The following is a 20,088-nucleotide window of genomic DNA, read 5'->3' as shown; positions in this document are numbered from 1 at the left end:
TTTGGGGGGGGGTGGTCAATATTTTTAAATGGACATGTGTCTCAGTGAATTAAGACAAGACCAGAGAAGTCCTGGGTTAGGTGCTTAATTTTATTCAGCAAATATCAATGTCACTGTCAGTGGCATACCTGTAGGCATCTGATGTAAATGAAGTCTAATATATATGACCTACAATTGGTCTTAGGTTTTCTAATAAAAGTAAAATAATACTGGATGAGATACACTAAAAATAAAACTATGCATATCAGAGACATAATAATAAAACAATCTAGACTGCTTAAGTAGAAAATATCTTCACTACATGTAGCTTTTTGATTTGCAAATTAGTGAAGTTGAAGGAAATAGCATTTAGAAAATATTATGGAGTAATGAATGCTTGGAAAATCCACTACATGTATTTCTGGACTTCTCTTCAGATTTAATATTTAATTATTCTGTTTAGATGGTTACTGAAACTTACTTTCAATTTTTAGTCCTTACAGAAGATAATCATTATTACTTCATGAGGTTTCATTCTTTGTGAGACTTTTATTTTTTCCAATTAAAAAGAAAAGTCCTTTTGTTTAATGTTGAGCACTGAAAAGAACTTACTTATACTCAAAAGCACTGGAAGTTTACTTAACAGATTCCATTTTACTTTAAAAAGGGCCAAGTATGTTGTTATTTAAGAATGGGCTTGCTGAAGCGGCACACTCAGTTCTACTTACTCAGTTCTACGTTTAAATCAGATTGTAAAATAACAAACCAATAAAATATGGTAAAAGAGTATGTATTTCAAAACTGCCAAGATAAGTGCTTAATCAAAACTGAAAGCACTAGCTTCTCTTGTAACAGTCAACTCGAGTGCAAACAATGTATAAAGCAATCTATTAAGTTTTCCTTCCCAGCATTCTTGACATTGGGGTGGTAATATAAAACTACCTATAAAAGACAAGAATTTATTAAATGCTATTCAAAGGAGGGAGGGAGGGAGGGAGGGAGGGAGGGGGAGAGAGAGAGAGAGAGAGAGAGAGAGAGAGAGAGAGAGATGATGTCAAGCACTTTCTATATAAGAACATACACACCTAACACACGGCAGTCAATAAAATGATTTCCAGATTAATAAAAGTTTGGGAAAAATGTCAGATAAGTAATTAAGCACCGATGTATCCTTCACAAGTCGAAAACTTTTGTAAGCATAGTGATTATGTATTTTTTAAACTGAACTAATTGGTACTGAGAGGTACCAGAATACAATACCTGTGCAGACATTCCAAGAAACATAAACTGAAAATCTGTGTGAAAAATTCCATGATTACATATTGAAAGCAATAAAATACTTACTCATGTTAACACACTGCCTACAATTTTACCATTAAGTTCATACTACCCAAGAGATTATACTATATTATAGCTGCTATAAAAATAGTTACCAATATGTATTTGTAAAGAAAATAATTTGTCGAAGATTAACAGTGGCCAGAAAAAGTATTTAAGATAGGTTTTCTAAGAGTTTAACAATTTTTGGTCTTGAAAAGCTTATCTCAGAGTTTTCAAAAATGGTAGCTTTCAAACAGACCTTCCTAAGAGAATGACTTAGGCTGGGGAAGGGGTGGGGAAGGGCAGCGTAAGTTCTTCTCTAATAAAAACCAATATGAATTCCTTGATTATTATATGGAAAAAGAATCATAAGCTTTGTTGGTATCTTGAAAACTTCGTATCGTCATAATAAAAACCTCAGACAGATAACATGGCAGGCAAGTAAAGATAACTTAACGAAGCTTATTTCGATATTGCAAAAAAGAAAAAGCCAAAGGTAGACAATCATGTGAAGGTACAGAAATGCTAATCATTATTCAGAGGTTTTTCTCTATTTTTCATCAACCATTTAGTAAAGCTCAGAGACAGCTACAGGAGAAGAAACTGTTTGGGTTTTCAAATATAAGAAATTCATGGTATCTGTAAGAGATATTTGTTTCTATGAAGTTTCAGCCTTTCAAAGCTGGAACTCAGCAAAGCATTACTTGTTACTGTGGAAACAAGCAATGCAAAAACACTGTCAAAAAAAAATCAATACTGAATGAAGTCAGTATTATCCATGAGGTTTTAAACTTAGAAAATGCTATAGCATACATTTCATCAGGGGTACCACTATTTATGGAGGTGTTACTAGATGGCAGATTCTCTTCTAAGATAACTAATCACAATGTAACAGGGGCTAAACTAAAAAAAAAAAATTGTTTTTATTAGTGAGCTCTCTCTGAAAGAACTTTTATTGTATTGGATCTAGTAACATTTGCGGGATATCTGGACTACTAAATACTATGATACTACAACTTTGTAGATTTGTTTCAGGTTATTAGTTTCCTGGGCTAGTTGAAATTATACTCTGGGGGAAAACCTCCAGACAATGGAATTTCCTTTCTTGACATGAGTGACATAAAATAATAATAAATTTCAACAAACTAAAATCCTAAGCAAAAGCATGTAAAACTAATACTAAGGAAAAGGCTTTTTAGAAAAGCCTTCTTTCTGATTCTTCTTTCTGATAACAAAGAAGTCAAGAGAGGTGAGGGAGATGATAGCAAGGGAAAAAAGAGAGAGAGAGAGAGAGACTATTAGTAAAAGCAGCTCACTGAAAAAAGTGAAATTCTGTTTACAAGGCTGTTGTTAGTAATCTAAGGAATTTAAAAGTCCACAACATGTTTTCTATGATTAAGTAAGACCCGTAAGATCCATTAAGGTCTGAATATTCTGTATTTATTATGAATTTCTCATGGCTCACTTTTACCCAACACCTATTATGTGATAAGGGTCTTATTTAATCCTACCAACAAGTCTATGAGACAGATTTTGCCTTTCATTTTACACATGAGGACACAAGTTACTTTGCTGGGATGAGAAACACAGTAATGGAAGAGTTAGGGCTCACACATGAATCTGTAGGACTCTGGCACGGGTCCCTCCACTGCTGCACCGTCAACGCTGTCTTAGGCCTTCAGCCTTCATGCAAGAACTCCAGTTTACACTGTGCTCAGTACTGAGCCACAGCTGAGCTATGGAGTTATGGAGCTGCGAGATTTTTGGTTTCTTCACTAAAAAACTGGCTTCTAAAAAGAGAGGTTAGAGTGGGAGAGAGCCAAAGCATGAGAGACTCTTAAAAAATGAGAACAAACTGAGGGCTGATGGGGGGTGGGAGGGAGGGGAGGGTGGGTGATGGGTATTGAGGAGGGCACCTTTTGGGATGAGCACTGGGTGTTGTATGGAAACCAATCTGACAATAAATTTCATATATTTAAAAAATAAATAAATAAAATAAAAAAGCAACCAGATTAAAAATAAATAAATAAAAATAAAAAACTGGCTTCTGATACTTAAAAATGTAAATACAACTTACTGCCTGTCATTTCATTAAAATCCTAAGGCAGTCTCGTACAGGTGAATCTGGAAAACCAGTTTGAAGTGCTACATCTACGGGTAAATTGTTGATGTCTTTTAGATAAATCACTTAACCAAGTGAGCATTAGGGATTTTTTTTTTCCTTAGGTGAAGGTGATGGACTGATAGCCCTCTGCTTGAATATAATGATCTAATTTCAACATTGACAAAGCACCTACTGTGTGTTCTACAACAGTGAGGTTCTGAGGATCCATATGTATATAAACCTCACCCCTCATAATTCAAGTCAAACTCTTTTTTCTTGAAGTGAAAGTTAAATAAGTAAGTAAACATAATCGAACTCTTAGGGAGTTCTAACTAATGAATTTACAGTAGTTCAGATATTAACTCAAACCATTACCCAGGTGGACACACTTATGCACATGCATATATTTTGGTGGCTGTGTGAGAAAGGGGAAGAATGCAAGAAGATACCAATTAATGTCACGTGACTGCTTTAGAGGTGCAGTCAAGATCTGGATCACTTTCACTGGAAGGCAAGGGGGTGTATTTCAGTGAAAGAAGACAGAAAAACCACTTAAATTGTATTGCAGATCGTCTTTATGGACAGAAAATGTACCCTTTACCATTAATATCGATCATTAAAAAAATCATAGATTTTGTGGAGAGAAGTCTATCAATTTTAGTCAAATATACTTTAGCTGGCCTTTCTCATCTAGGGTTCTGGGAATTACCCCAAGGCTCTATCTAGTAAGGAATGAATTAACTTCTTTCCTATGTATACAGAATATACTAGTTACATAAAATCCTTGGGAAAAACCGAGAAAATCATTTTGTGTTCTGCTGATCAGAATAGGAACCCTGGTTATGTTCATCATTTTGTCGGCACTTAATATAAGCTGCTTACCACTGCAAACAGAAGAGGTGATGTTGTACAGAAAAGGATAAAACTGCATACAGCGAATCAGCTTCAGGCTGTTTTCACATTCTGGGCATTTGGTAGTTAATTTCAAAGCCTGTCTAAAGGCCTCAAGTGCCCCACTGATATTCTTCAGAGCAAGGTAAGCATTTCCCAGGCTCAAAAAGGTCAGGGGCTGAAAAGACAAAAAAAAACATTTTTTAAATGTTAGTGAATTAATATTTTCTGAGAGTTATAAAACTTTCACAGTATATGTCTTTTAGCTTCTTTTAGGTTATCCCATAAAAGTTAATGGCTAACTACCTATTTTAATTACACCAGTCAAATCTACACTGTAACAAACGTAAATTTATTTTTTTACCTTTTTACTACGATAAAAAATACATAGTGCAATATATACTAGTCTTAAGTGTACAGTTCAATGAATTTTTATATGCATATATATCCCTGTAACCAGCACTCATCTCAAGATATAAAACATTTACAATGTTTCTAATACCTCAAAAGATTCCCTTGGGAAGGGGCACCTGGGTGGCTCAGTCGGTTAAGCATCCATCTTGATTTCAGCTCAGGTCATGATCTCGCAGTTTGTGAGTTCAAGCCCCGCGTGATAGTGCTGACAGTGTGGAGCCTTGTTTGGGATTCTTTCTCCCTCCTTCTCTCTCTGCCCCTCCCCCCCTCAAAATAAATAAATACACTTAAGATAAAAAAGATTCCCTTAGGCAACCCAACCCTAATCCTAGAGGTAACTACTGTGGTGATGTTCTATCACCATAGATTAGCTCTGCCTGTTCTTAAACTTCATATAAATGGAATCAAACAGCATATTCCCCTTTTATGTGTATATAATCTTGTACCCTTTTGAAGATTCTTTCAGTCAGTACAATATCTAAGGCTTAAGAAACTGAGTGTTTTTTGGGTTATCAGTTTATTTTTTTTAAAAATTGATATGCAATATTTACCACGTGAATATACATAGTTTGCCTATCCCTTCTCCTTCTGATAAGATTTGGATTGTTTCCAATTTGGGGCCATTATGAATAAAGCTACTATGAACATTCTTGCAAATATCTTTCGACAGATGTACGTACTAATTTTCCTTGGCTATATACTTCGCAGTGGGTCTTAAGGTAGGCATATATTTAGTTTTATGGGCTACAAACAAACAGTTTTCTAAAGCAGACGTACAAATTTACATTCCTACCGGCAAGTAGGAGAATTTACTGACTTGGTATTGTCCCAGTCTTTTAAATTTAGCTGGTTTAGTGAGATGATAAAGTATCATCTCAATGTGGTTTTTAACTTGTATCAGTAATGATGTTGAATATTTTTTCATGTGCTTATTGGTCATTTGAATTTCCTCATTTCAGAAGTGCCTGTTGTTTTCCCCATTAAAAAAAAGTAGGCTGTGTTTTTCTTCCTAATTTGAAAGAGTTCTTTATATGTGCACTAGATATGAGTCCTTCATTGGAAATATTTATTGCAAGTATCTTCTCCCAATCTGGGGTTTGCCTTTTTATTCTCTTACTGGTATCTCTGATAAACAGGACTTCTTAATTTTAATGAAGTTCAATTTATGCATATATGCATATATATAAAATATTTACATATTTATAAAAATATGTATTTTACAGTTTGTGCTTCTTTTTTCAGTTAGTGCTTTTAAAAATCTTTGCCTACTGTAACATCATGAAGACCTTCTTTTATGTTTTCATTAAGAAGCTTTATTGTTTCATCTTTCACATTTTGGTGCATGATCCACTTCAATTTAATTCTGTGTACAAAGTGAGAGAGGAGTCAAGGTTCATTCCTTTTTCCATAGGGATATCCAAGTAAGTATTCCAGCACTACTTACTGGAAAACCAAAAGGTGCCCCCATCCCCCTAAACTACTAGTGTGCCTTTGTCATATGTCAGGTGACCATATATGTAGGGGCCTATTTCAAATTTTTTAATGTGTTCCATTGATATATTTGAGTATCCTTGGGCCAATACCATACTGACTTAATTACGGCAAGTCTTGAAATCTAGTCATAGAAGTCTTCCAACTCTGTTTTTTCTCCCCCTCACTCACAAATATTTTGGCTATTCTAGATCCATTTCTGCATAGATTTTAGAATCAACTTATCCATTTATGCATACATATGCATTAAGTGCCAGGAGCTTGGGATTGAATTTATAAATCAATCTGGAGAGATTTTACATCTTAACAATACTGAATCTTCCCATCCATGAACATAGTGTCTCTTTCCACTTATTTAGGGCTTCTTTTTCTTAGTAATGTTTTACAATCCGGTATAGAAACCTTATACATCTTCCCTTTGAATTTATTTCTAGATATATGATATTTTGATGCTATTGTAAATAGTTTTTGTATTCTATTTTTCAAATGTTTGTTGTTACTGTTTTCATAAGCAACCCAAAGTATTCGGCTTAGGTCATTTCAGTTGAAATACACCTAATGCCAGGTAATTTGTATTTGCTTGTGTACAAACCATTTATTCTACACTTACTTTATCATTAAAAATATTTTAAAGGATCTAAGAATGTTTTGTTCTCAAGTTGTGCAATATACCCCTATGAAAAGCAATACCTATGATTTATACAACTACTTGCTTTTGATTCAGGCTGTTAAGGTCACCCAAAATGTCTCAGTATAACCAAGCCAAGATGTATAAAATATTCCAGATTACAGAGGTATAATCAAAGTAGCTCTCAGATTACATTTAAAATCTTACTTAATGGTTCATATCCAGATACAAACTCAAATTTAGACTTAGATTTCTAATTTAGACTTAGATTTCAAAGTGTCTTTATATTTTTACATAGGGAAACAAATGTCTATTCCTATGACCAGAATGATGGTTGTGCAAATATCTTACACTGAGATAAACTAATTATCATTTTGTAAAAAAAAAAAAAAAAGAATTTTCATCATTTCATCTAGAAAATAATTACTGAGTGTTTACTAATGTTTTAGACATTATTTTGGACACTGGGGATACAGCAGAAAATAAGAAACATAAGTCACTGCCTTAGAAGACCTAATAGTCAAGTGTCACGAAACCATGAGGGTATCACGCAAGTATGAGAAAAATGTGATGGAGAAGAGCACAGCAGGGAAGAGACATTAAGTAGACCACAGTGGGGTGTGGAGTGCCATTTTTAATAGAGTAGTAAGGGAAAGACTTACTGAGAAGTTAGTATTTTAAAGGATTTTAAGGAGATGAAGTAAGCTCTCAAGAATCTTGGTGGAGTATTCCAGAGAGAATATAAAGTATAAAGGCACTGAGGTGGGAGCATGCCTAGTATGCTCAAGGAACTGCAGACAGGCCAAGTAGTCAAAACAGAATGAGCAAAGGAATGATTTCATGGGGATGAGGTCAGAAAAGTAATAAGGTCATGTAGGATCTTCTACACTATTATAAATTCTTGTCTTTTACTATGAGTTATATGGAGTGCCACTGCAGAGATCTGAACAGACAAAATGACAACATCTGACTTTTTATAAGGATTCACTGGTTACTGTATTGTGAAGAGACTGTAAGGGGAGAAAGGCCAAAAGCAAAGACACTGTTAGGAGGCTAATGAAATAATCCAGATAAAAGATAATGGTGGTTTGGATCAGACAGCCTGGCAATGGAGATGATGATAAATAGTGAAATATTTTGAAAATATTAGCAAGGTTAATTACCCTGAGAGAGAAAAAGGTATGAAGGACAGCTCCAAGCTTTTGTCCTGAGCTACAGGCTTTACTGTTTCCTGAAATGGGAAAGACTGAGCAGTAAAGATTGGAACAATGTTAAGGAGCTTAGTTTGGGCCTTTAGTTTTAAAGTGTGTTTTAGATATCCACATGGAGATGTCAAGTAAGCTGTCGGATAAAGAAGTCTGCAGTTCGGAGCAAAGGTGATAGGTGATTCAACGGGAAATGATAGAGTTATCAAGATATGGTGCTAGAACAACTGGATATCTATGTGATATGAACTCTGATGAATGAACTTTGATCTCTACCTCCCAGTACAAAAAAAAATTTAACTTGAAATGGATTACAAACCTAAATGTAAAACCTAAAGCTACAAATCGTCTTGAAGACAACATAGGGAAATATTTTAGCATATTGTAGAGTTAACTGTTTATTTATTTATATATATATATTTTTTTTAGCATTTATTCAGTTTTGAAAGATGAAGAGACAAAGCATGAGCAGAAGTGGGGCAGAGAGAGAGGGAGACATAGGATCCGAAGCAGGCTCCAGACTCTGAGCTGTCAGCACAGAGCCTGACATGGGGCTCGAACTCATAGACCGAGAGATCATGACCTGAGCTGAAGTCGGACACTTAACCAACTGAGCTACCCAGGTGCCCCGAGAGTCAACTATTTGAAGACAAGTAATAGCAAAACTAAAATAGAACTACTTGTTTTCACACATCTTGTGAAAACACCTTAAATCTAATAATAAAAATCAAAAGAAAATGAGCAAAATGCATACACAACTTTTACTTTAAAAATATAATTGGGGCACCTGCATGGCATCTCTTTTTTATTTTTTTATTTTTATTATTTTTGAGAGAGAGACAGAGCGTGAGCAGCAGAGGGGCAGAGAGAGAGGGAGACAGGATTCGAAGCAGGCTCCAGGTTCTGAGCTGTCAGCACAGAGCCCGATGATGTGGGGTTTGAACTCATGAACCATGTGAACGTGACCTGAACCAAAGTGGGATGCTTAACCAACTGAGCCACTCATGTGCCCCAAGTGTCTGACTTTTGATTTCTGCTAGGGTCATGATCTCACGGTTTGTGGGTCCAGGCCCTACATGGGGTTCTACACTGACAACGCAGAGCCTGCTTGGGATTCTCTCTCTCTCTCTCTCTCTCTCCCTCTCTCTCTGTCGCTACCCTGCTCATGCTGTCTCTCTTTCTCTCTCAAAATCAATAAATAAACTTAAAAAAACTAAAAAAAAAAAAAAAAAAAAAAAAAAAAAAGAAGAAAAGTATCTAAAAAAATACAATTAAAGGGGTGCCTGGCTGACTCAGTGGAGCATGTGACTCTTGATCTCAGGGTTGTAGGTTTGAGCCCCACACTGACTGTAGAGATTACTTAAAAAACATAAAATCTTTAGGAAACAACAAAAACAAAAATACAATTAAAGGATAAAGAAATTTATGTTACAAAATAGAAGTGAAAATTTTTAAAGTAAACTTGTTTTACAAATGTTTACTCAGAGGCAATACATGCTAAAGAGCATGAGTTCTGTGGCTAATCTCCCTGAGTTCAAATCCAAGCTCTGTGACTTCTGGTAAATCCTTTTGAGTTTATCTATCAAATGGGTAGATCGTACATACAGGGTTGTTGTTGAGGATTAAATGAATTATCACATGTCAATTGATCGTTATGGTGCCTGGCTCTAATAAGCAATCAATTAAAAGTTACCAGTTAATTCATGTGCCCAATTCAGTGACGATACACAGGAAATGAATATTTTCCAACCTTGATTATGGCAATATATATTGGCCCAAATCTTTTGGTAGATGTTTGGCATTTTGTCTCAAAGCCATCATAACATTCATTCTCTCATTGACTTAGTAATTCCACTGCTAGCAATCTTTCCTAAGAAAATTATCTGGAATACAGAAAAGGCCTTATGCAGAAAATTATTATTGATAACAGCTATGCACTGTGGAACCTAAATATCCAACAAGTGAGGAGTAAGCTGTGATATATAAATTCATATAGAGTCATTATTGATGGCTAATAAAAACTGTCTGGTACTAAAACTTTTTTATATAATAATCTTTAACGATCACCAGTACAATAGTGTTGCAACACTATGAAATATTTGGTTAGAAGAAATACAGGAATTATTTCCAAATGTTGACATTTGGGGGTGGGGTGCTGATTAAGGTATATTTCTGTGATATCTACTCTGATCCACTGATTTATCTTTTTATTATTACTGTAGTACCACAACTAATCTCTAAGGGAGTTCTTTTTTCTTTAGAAGAATACTGATTGCCTTAGCTGGTGGCAGTAGAAAGCGAAACAAGTATTGGGGGAATACAACTGTGTTAGCCTTCCTTTGGGTGCCCAATCATCACATCCCTTTTATATAGCATCTGTTCTCACTGTACCTGCACCTGGCTCACAGCAAACATTTGATAAATATTTGCTATACTTTTTTGGCACTTGGCCTGTTGTATAGTATAGCAATTGTAAACCCTCACTTAAAATCCACTTGCGAATTTGTATATTTAAAAGGAAATTCTTAACAGGCAATACTTTCTTCTCATACTCAAAAAAAAATTAGTTCTAATAATACCACAGATAAACGTAAACCACTCAGGCACATTTCTTCTAAAAGTTTCTTTGGATATAAAATTTACAAAGAGTTAAACACTGGGTATAAAAGCAGTTTAACTATGTATTTATTATAACTGTATTTTATCAAACTAAGATGTCATCAATTGTAACATGCATCCTTATTTCAGAGATGTTAAAATATGGAAAAAGAAGTGGTATCTTAGAAACTATGAACAAAAGTAACTAACTGCACAGGAGTGATTAACTCCATGGCCTGCATGTGGAAAGTTCAGGGCATGAATATTATCCATTTACCTATTCTTATCAATACAACCTTTAAACTGTGCTCTGGCTTAGTTGGTAAAAAGACATCTATAAACTAAAGTTGTAAAACAGTATAATATTAAGCAGCATGCATGCTGTGATGAGAAGGATAAAAAAAGAACCAGATGTTTCAGATTGACAAAAAAGTAGCAGTATATCTTTAGTAGCTATATCATTCTTTTAAAAAAATTTTTTTTAATGTTTTTTATTTTTGAAGGCAAGAAAGACAGAGCATGAGTGGGGGAGGGACAGAGAGAGAGAGGGAGACACAGAATCCTAAGCAGGCTTTAGGCTCTGAGCTGTCAGCACAGAGCTCCACGTTGGGCTTGAACTCATGAACGGTGAGATCATGACCTAAGCAGAAGTTGGACGCTTAGCTGAGTCACCAGGCGCCCCAGTAGCTAGATCATTCTTATTTAAACATCAGTTCTTACAAGTAAATTAACCACGTAATTATAAATTTCAGTCATTTAAAATAAATCACACACACACACACACACACACACACACACACACACAAGACAACTATAGGCCAAGATCTCTGACGAACATAGATACAAAAAATACCAGCAAACTCAATCCAACAATACATTAAAAAAGTCATTCACCACAATCAAGTGAGATTTATTCCTGGGATGCAAGGGTGGTTCAGTATTTGCAAGTCAATCAATATGATACATCACATCAGTGAGAAAGAATAAAAACCATATGATCAATTCAATAAACATAGAAAAAGCATTTGACAAGGTATAATATCCATTGACAATCAGAGCCCTCAACAAAGTAGGTTTAGAGGGAACATACCTCAACATAATAAATGCCATATATGAAAAACCCACAGGAAACATAATACTCAATGGGAAAAATCAGAGCTTCCCCTCTAATGTTAGGAACAAGATGAGGATGTCCACTCTCACCACTTTTATTCAACATAGTACTAGATGTTCTAGCCATAGCAGCCAGACAACAAAAAGAAATAAAGGGCATCCAAACTAGTATGGAAGAAGTAAAACTTTCACTATCTGCAGATGACGTGATACCATATATAGAAAAGTCTAGCTAATTTGGATGTAAATTAAAAAAATAAAATAAAAAAGTCTAAAGTCTCCACCAAGAAACAACAAGAACTGATAAATGAATTCAGTAAAGCTGTAGTATACAAAATCAATGTGCAGAAATCTGTTGCACTTCTATACACTATAATGAACCGGCAGAAAGAGAAATTAAGCAAACAACCCCATTTACAGTTGCACCGAAAATAATAAGATACTTAGGAATAAACCTAACTGAAGAGGTGAAAGACCTGTACTCTGAAAACTATAAAACACTGAAGGAAGAAACTGAAGACGACAAAAAGAAATGGAAAGACATTCCATAGTCATGAATTGGTACAACAAATATTATTAAGATGTCTATGCTACTCAAAGCAATCTACCCATTTAATGCAATCCTTATCAAAACACCAACAGCATTTTTCGCAGAATTAGAAAAATCCTAAGATTAATATATAACCACAAAAGACCCCAAGTGGCCAGAGCAATTTTGAAAAAGCAAAGCAAAGCTAGAGGAATCACAATTCTGGACTTCAAATTATATTACGAAGCTGTACTAATCCAAACAGTATGGTATTGGCACAAAAAGAGATACACAATGGAACAGGATAGAAAACCCAGGAATAAACCCACAATTGTATGGTCAATTAATATTTGACAAAGCAGGGAAGAATATCCAATATTTCTTCAACAAATGGTATTGGGAAAACTGGTTAGGTATATGCAAAATAATAAAATTGGACCACCTTCTTAAATCATACAGAAAAATAAACTCAAAATGGATTAAAGACCTAAATGTGAGACCTGAAACCATAAAACTCCTAGAAGAGAGCACAGGCAGCAATTTCTCTGACACCTGCCATAGCAACATTTTTCGAGATATGTCTCTGAGGCAAGGGAAATAAAAGCAAAGATAAACTATTGGGACTACTTCAAAATAAAAAGTTTCTGCACAGTGAAGGAAACAATTAACAAAACAATTAACAAACAATTAACAAAACAATTAACAAACAATTAACATATTTGCAAATGACATATCTGGTAAAGGGTTAGTATTCAAAATATTTAAAGAACTGATACAACTCAACACCCGAAAAACAAATAATCCAGTTAAAAAATGGGCAGAAGACATGAACAGACATTTCTCCAAAGAAGACATCCAGATGGGCAACAGACACATGAAAAGATATTCAACCTCACTCATCATCAGGGAAATGCAAATCAAAACCACAATGAGGTATCACCTCACACTTATCAGAATGACTAAAATGAAAAACACAAGAAACATCAAGTGTTGGCAAGGATGTGAAGAAAAGGAACCCTTGTACACTGTTGGTGGGAATGCAAACTGGTGCAACCACTGCGGAAAATAGTAAGTTCCTTAAAACATTAAAAAAACAAAAACCAAAAAAAAGCCCTTACCCTATGATCCAGTAATCACACTACTGGATATTTATCCAAAGAATAAAAAAAACACTAATTCAAAGGGATTCAAAGGGGTATATGAACCCCTATGTTGATGTTTACAATAGCCAAGATATGGAAGCAGCCCAAATATCCATTGATTGATGAATGGACAAAGAAAATGAGGTGTATATACACAATGAAATATTAACCAGTCATAAGAAAGGGTGAAATCTTGCCATTTGCAATGAGATGGATGAAGACAGAGGATATAATGCTAAGTGAAATAAGACAGAGAAAGACAAATACCATATGATTTAACTCAAATGTAAAATTTAAGGAACAAAACAAACAGGCAAAAGAAAAAAAAGAGAGAGAGAGAGAGACAAACGAGAAACAGACTCTTAACTATAGAGAACAACCTGATGGTTACCAGAAGGGAGGTGGGCAGGGGGATGATGGGTGAAATAGATGATGGGGATTAAGAAGCATACTTGAGGGGCGCCTGGGTGACTCGGTTGAGCACCCGACTCTGGATTTTGGCTCAGGTCATGATCTCACAGTTAGGGAGATGGAACCCTGCATGGGGCTCTGCACTGACAGCATGGAGCCTGAGATTCTCTCCCTCTCTCTGCCCCTCCCCTGTGCTCTCACAAGTATGCATGTGCTCTCCCCCACTCCCCAATCTCTCTGCCCCATGCTCGCCTGTGCTCGCTCATGCTCTCACACTCTCTCTCTCTCAAAATAAGTAAATAAACATTAAAAAAAAAAAAAAAGGAGTGCACTTGTGATGAACACTGGTGATGTATGGAAATGTTGAATCACTACATTGTACAGCTAATATAGCACTGCATGTTAACTTCATTGGAATTAAAATTAAGAAAAAAGATGGGGCGCCTGGGTGGCGCAGTCGGTTAAGCGTCCGACTTCAGCCAGGTCACGATCTCGCGGTCTGTGAGTTCGAGCCCCGTGTCAGGCTCTGGGCTGATGGCTCGGAGCCTGGAGCCTGTTTCCGATTCTGTGTCTCCCTCTCTCTCTGCCCCTCCCCCGTTCATGCTCTGTCTCTCTCTGTCCCAAAAATAAATTAAAAACGTTGAAAAAAATAAATAAATAAATAAAATAAAATTAAGAAAAAAGAAATTCAATACATCTAAAATATATCAGGGATATATTGCTGTAATGGCAAGATACAGAAAAATATAATTAGCATGATTCTACATTTGTACAAAATAAGACAAATCAGTACAAAAAAATAAATGAGTACATCAGAAATAAAATGAAACAAAATCTGTTTTATGCCATCTCAAAATATGCAAATTCTGCTCTGAAAAATATGTGAGATTTTTTTTTTTATGCCCTCCCCGGAAAAATACAAATCGTGCTCTGAATTTGAGCTATCACGACACAGTACCTGGAGCTACGAACATAAAACCTCACCTCAGAGCTGTTGATGGCCAAAGCTTGAAGTAGCAGCTTAGTGGCATCAAGATGGAGGCCATAGTGAATCAAAAGGTTGGCCAAGTTCACAAGAGGAATGTCCTGGTACTGAAGTGGAGCCAAATTCAAAGCCCTCTGAAGACAAGCAATAGCAAACGTGCTGTTTCCTACTGCTCTCCAGTAGAGTCCAGCTTCATTGAGTATCAGCCAGACAGGAGCATTTGGCTGAAAAAACCCAAAATACCTCAGTTAATGCAAGAATATAGTACTTGTTCTGACAGATTTTTAGTGCATGCAGTTTAACTTTTAATTACGATTACTAAGCATTTAAATTTCAGATGTCTAAAGTAGGTGACTTACCTTATTAATAGCATGAAATAAGAAAGACCCAATTTCTTCTTCTGGGATAGTATAGTTATTAATACGGGAAAGCAAAATCTGAAAACATCAAAAGGAAGACTGACTCAATTGAAAATAACAGGGAAGACATTTGAAAGAATTCTACAGATAGCAGTCTTGACTTGAGCTCCTCAGGAACAGCTAATTTGAATAGATATTTATAAACATATATATAGATACACACACACACACACACACATATATATACACACATACATATATAAAAACATGAGGTCATCAACATACCAACAGGTGTTGACCTGCTTATATGAATACCCTAGTTTCCTTTAACTAAAACATGTTAAAAGTTGTATACCACATACATTATTAAGGTGATATACCATACCCCATTAAAGTCAACATAAGTGTCCAAAATCAAAAGAGAAATTTTTCAAAAGACAAAAGCATCTAATACTTGATACAATAAAAAATCTTCTATCTTTTCTAGTGGGAAAAGCACTGGATCTCAATTGCTCTATGTTCCTGTAACATCTGTGCAACTGTGAGCAACTCTACGGTAGGGATCATGGTCTATTTACCTTTCCTAGTATTCCAAACAGTGCTTGGCACATAATGTTTTCTGCCTCAGTAAATGTTTGTTGACTGTAAGTAGTAACTGTTCAGTTTTAAAATTGACTTTTTAAAAAGGTTATTGTGATGGCGTGTTTTCTCTGCCAAAAAAGTAATTTTTTCATTTGTATCTATGGAATGGAATGGTATCGAATGTAGAATTTATATTCAGTAATAAAACATTCCTAGTTATACATTAACTAGTAGGAATTAAAGAACAAAGCTTAACAGAACTTCTCTATAATGTCTGTAAGGTGGCTGTAATTCATACAAACTTCTAAGGACCTCATATAAGGCCAGAGCAGGTTGATAAGGCCAGAAAGAGAATCTTCAAGCTTTCAATTTATATAAATTCCTGGAGGCTTGACCACTAAATTGAAGTGGTCAGAATGGCCTCCAGTAGATGAGCTTCATTTAACTAAACAGAGTTCTGTGTTGCTCATCTTTGTAGCACTCTTAGAGAGAGTGCTTATGTGGTCTGTGTAAACAGTAGCCCTGAAGCACCTTCAACGGCATGATTGTCTTCTTAATGATTTCACCAATTCTGTAACTCTATCTCTAGTTTTAAAAACTTTAAGTTCAACAACTACCAATTTTTTGTTCTGCCTAAGAGGCTTGTGAAGTCACCCAGTATGGACGGCAATAAACACCAGCCTAAGTGAGCCTTACTTTTCGTGCATGGTCATCTGGCATTTTGGCTTTCAGATCCATGCGGACCTCTAATTCTTTGACTAAGTAGGACAGAGTCTGGCTTTTTCTGAAGTCAGTTATGGAACAGTCAGGGGTTTGGGCCTCTTCTTCTGAAGAATAATCATCACTGTTGAGTTCGTGGATCCTGGCACAAGAAAAAGGAACAAGATTCATATTTTCAAAGTTTGGGTGATTTCAAGATAAAGACTTAACCTTTCAAGTCCAAGGATGGTGCTCTCAAAGAACTGCCAGATGACAATCATGCAGAATCAAGTGCTTTGCCAAATCCATCAGCACTTGCCTGAGTCCTTTGTTTTCCGGAGGCAGAAAATACGTTGGCAATTCCCCACCAATAGGGACTCTCGGATAACTTTCTACACAATCTGCTCTTTTAGGCCACAGAATATGCTGTTTGTCCTAATGAAGAGAGAAAGTTCTCATAAATTTCTTTGGATTCAGTATTTCAACAGGCTAAATAAACTTTCAAAAGAACATAAATATACTAGGATAGTTTGAACAATTTAGTATTTTAAGATAATTGTAGACACAGTGGTAGACTGTAAAATTCTTTATATTGAAGAGTGTTGGTCTTAAGACTGGTTCAGGGTTGGGCTAAGTCAGCTGAGCCCGATGAGATACAAGGAGAGGCTTGCTTGGGGCTTCTGGGAAAGAAAAGCCAGTCTAAGTCTCTTAGCCACATAGGAGCAAAGAACATGTTACTCCAGTTGCTGCTGGCTGTCACCTCATGACCATGAGGAAGACAAGCTTTAGGATGAAACCAATACTATGGATGGTAAATTGAAAGGGAAAGAAATGGGTAATTGATCATATCACTGGGCTGAACCAACCAAAGTTTGCTCTAATCTATGGACGTCCTATAATATGAGGCATATTATCTTTTAAGCCAATTTGAAGTAGAGTTTATGATTTGTAACTGAAAGCATATATAAGCTTATAAAACTGGCACAGAAAACTACTTCCCCTGAACTAAGACCTTTTCTTTGCCAATGCCAAAGTTTTGATTTGTAAAATGTTCATTTTTCTAAATATAAATAACATACATCAGAGGCTTACTAAACTTATATCTGTTTTTTTTAATGTTTATTTATTTTTCAAAGAGAGTGAGCGCACAAGTGGGGGAGGGGGCAGAGAGAGAGGGGGACAGAGGATCTGCAGGCTCTGTGCTCAAACTCATGAACCTTGAGATCATGACCTGAGCTCAAGTCCAATGCTTAACTGAGTCACCAGGCGTCCCACTAAACTTAAATCTTGAAGCTATGAAACTCTGGAGAATTTGTATTACATATAACTAAATCTAAGTGGTCATATTAATTGTTAGAACAAAAACCTGATTAAATTCTGAAAATTTAATAGTGAATAAAAAATATATGGTATCTGTCCTCAGATTATTTATTTCTTAGCTAGCTTAGAAAGACACTTATTGACTTATTACCTATATCATCTGGCAGAATGTAAGCTCCAGCAAAGAGCTTGAGTACTGTATTCATAGTCCCAACCTGACACACAGTTGGGAGCTTGATACAAGAATGCTGATTAAAAACTGAAATACAGGGGCACCAGGGTGGCTCAGTCAGTTGAGCATCCCACTCTTGATTTCGGCTCAGGTCATAATCCCAGGGTCGTGGGATTGAGTCCTGCATTGGCCTCTGCACTGAGCACGGAGCTTGCTTAAGATTCTCTCTCTCTCTCTCTCTCTCTCTCTCTCTCTTTCTCTCTCTCTCTCTCTCTCTCCCTCCCTCCCTCCCTCCGTCTCTCTCCCTTTCTACCCCTCTCCCATGCTCATGCTGTCTCTCTCTCCCTAAAAAATAAAAAAATTTTTTTTTAAAGTGAAATACAGTTGACTCTTGAATAACAGGTTTGAACTATGCAGGTCTATTTACACGTGGATTTTTTTGATAAATGCAGCGCAAGTATTAAAACTGTATTTTCTCTTCCTCATGACTTTCTTAATCTTTTTTCTCTCACTTACTTTATTGTAAGAATATAGTATATAATACTTACAACAAAAAATACATGTTAATCTACTGTTTATGTTGTCAGTACGGCTTCAGTCAACAGTAGACTGTCAGTACTTAAGTCGTGGGGAAATCAAAAGTTATACACAGATTTTTGACTGCATGGGGGTTTGGCCCCTTTAGCCCCCATGTTGTTTGAGGGTCAACTGTATATGTGAGCATATACTTAGGTCAAATTTAGAAACTTTCTAGGGTTGGTAATTATACTCAGAGCTCAAAGTTTTAAACTAAAATCAGGGTGTCTATATGCCCCATTTGATTGGAAGAAGACCTCAAGACATACCCTGTGTCTTGCTAAACTGCTACCTAGCAGAATGGCTTCTGTTTAATAGAAGTTTAATAAGTGTTTGTGGAACTAAGCTGAACAGTGATAGGGACCATATTAATCAATGAAGGTGAGGGTCACAGCTTTAAAAAATCTTGTCTGAGAAAACTCCTTTATCATTCTCTTACCCTATATGCATCAGAATCCCTGCCCCAGATCCAGAGAATGGAATGGGCTACAGGAGAAGACTTGACCAAATCACTGATATCACTCTGATTTGCCTGAACATCAAAATTCACAGACATCATACTGGAGGTTGATGAATCCTCACCAAACTAGAAAATGAAAAGAACAGTTCAATCAAATTGGAAGCAGGAAAGAAGTTGTGACTAAGATTTAACCTAACCCAAAATATTAGTGAATACTCAAACCCAGTAGGAAATCTGAAAGTAGGTTAGTATCAAAGCAATCAGATGTTTATATTTTCAGAACTAGGTCCCAACACCATTCTCTTAGAAAATGCATAGTTAGCGATTCTCAATCAACTATGCCCTTGGGGTATGAGGAAAATGGCATGGATTCTTTACTTCCCTTCTTTATTGTCCCATTACTTCCTTTTCATGATTTAGTCTCTTTTAGGTTTAATGATGAGCTTATTATCTAGAGGTTTGGCTCATTATTCCCCTCCCCTACCTAGACTAAAATGATTGCTACTCTATAAAATTCGTGTGCTGTCGATCTCGCGGTCCGTGAGTTCGAGCCCCGCGTCAGGCTCTGGGCTGATGGCTCGGAGCCTGGAGCCTGTTTCCGATTCTGTGTCTCCCTCTCTCTCTGCCCCTCCCCCGTTCATGCTCTGTCTCTCTCTGTCCCAAAAATAAATAAAAAAATGTTGAAAAAAAAAAAAAATTTTAAAATTCGTGTGCTGTGGTAGAAACAACGGAACTTAAAAAAGGGCTCAAGAGTTTAATATAGCTATGATTTAGGCATTATAACTATTACACAATCAACTCCAAATATAAATACAGTCTTCCTCCAAACCAAGGTAAATCAATGTTTGATATTCTTACAGGATACCGCAGCTTCTGTGTATTTCTAAAACCTTGTTAGATAAGAAAATGGGACCAGTATGGGAGGGAGTAGAAAAGAATGGATTCTTTCACTATATAGTGGAGATGTAACCTATGGATATATAAGACTCAATGCTACACTGGTACAGGGGAGTCTTCCAATGGTATGTCCCCAAAGTTACCTGGGTTTTAGTCTATTTCATTTATAAATATTCCCTTTTTTCCCCTTAAAATAATGCTTGGATTCAAGGC

The 20,088-nt window shown here is 36.0% G+C and overlaps 1 protein-coding gene across 3 annotated transcripts in view; it reads right to left on the bottom strand.

Annotated features, from left to right (window-relative positions):
- Positions 1–20,088, bottom strand: part of TTC17 (tetratricopeptide repeat domain 17) — a 125,361-nt gene that overhangs the window by 66,810 nt on the left and 38,463 nt on the right. For all 3 annotated transcript variants that reach the window (XM_042959364.1, XM_042959362.1, XM_042959363.1), the window contains exons 11-16: positions 18,958–19,104; positions 16,770–16,885; positions 16,448–16,613; positions 15,170–15,247; positions 14,810–15,034; positions 4,286–4,472 (exon numbers count right to left, since the gene is read on the bottom strand). In XM_042959364.1, the coding sequence (XP_042815298.1) occupies positions 4,286–4,472; positions 14,810–15,034; positions 15,170–15,247; positions 16,448–16,613; positions 16,770–16,885; positions 18,958–19,104 (919 nt within the window). The remainder of the gene's footprint in view (positions 1–4,285; positions 4,473–14,809; positions 15,035–15,169; positions 15,248–16,447; positions 16,614–16,769; positions 16,886–18,957; positions 19,105–20,088) is intronic.

The sequence above is a fragment of the Panthera tigris genome, chromosome D1 (genome assembly GCF_018350195.1).
Source record: "Panthera tigris isolate Pti1 chromosome D1, P.tigris_Pti1_mat1.1, whole genome shotgun sequence".
In the NCBI taxonomy this organism is placed as follows: domain Eukaryota; kingdom Metazoa; phylum Chordata; class Mammalia; order Carnivora; family Felidae; genus Panthera; species Panthera tigris.
The sequence above is the reverse complement of the archived record's forward strand: the minus strand, read 5'-3'. Positions and strand labels throughout refer to the sequence as shown.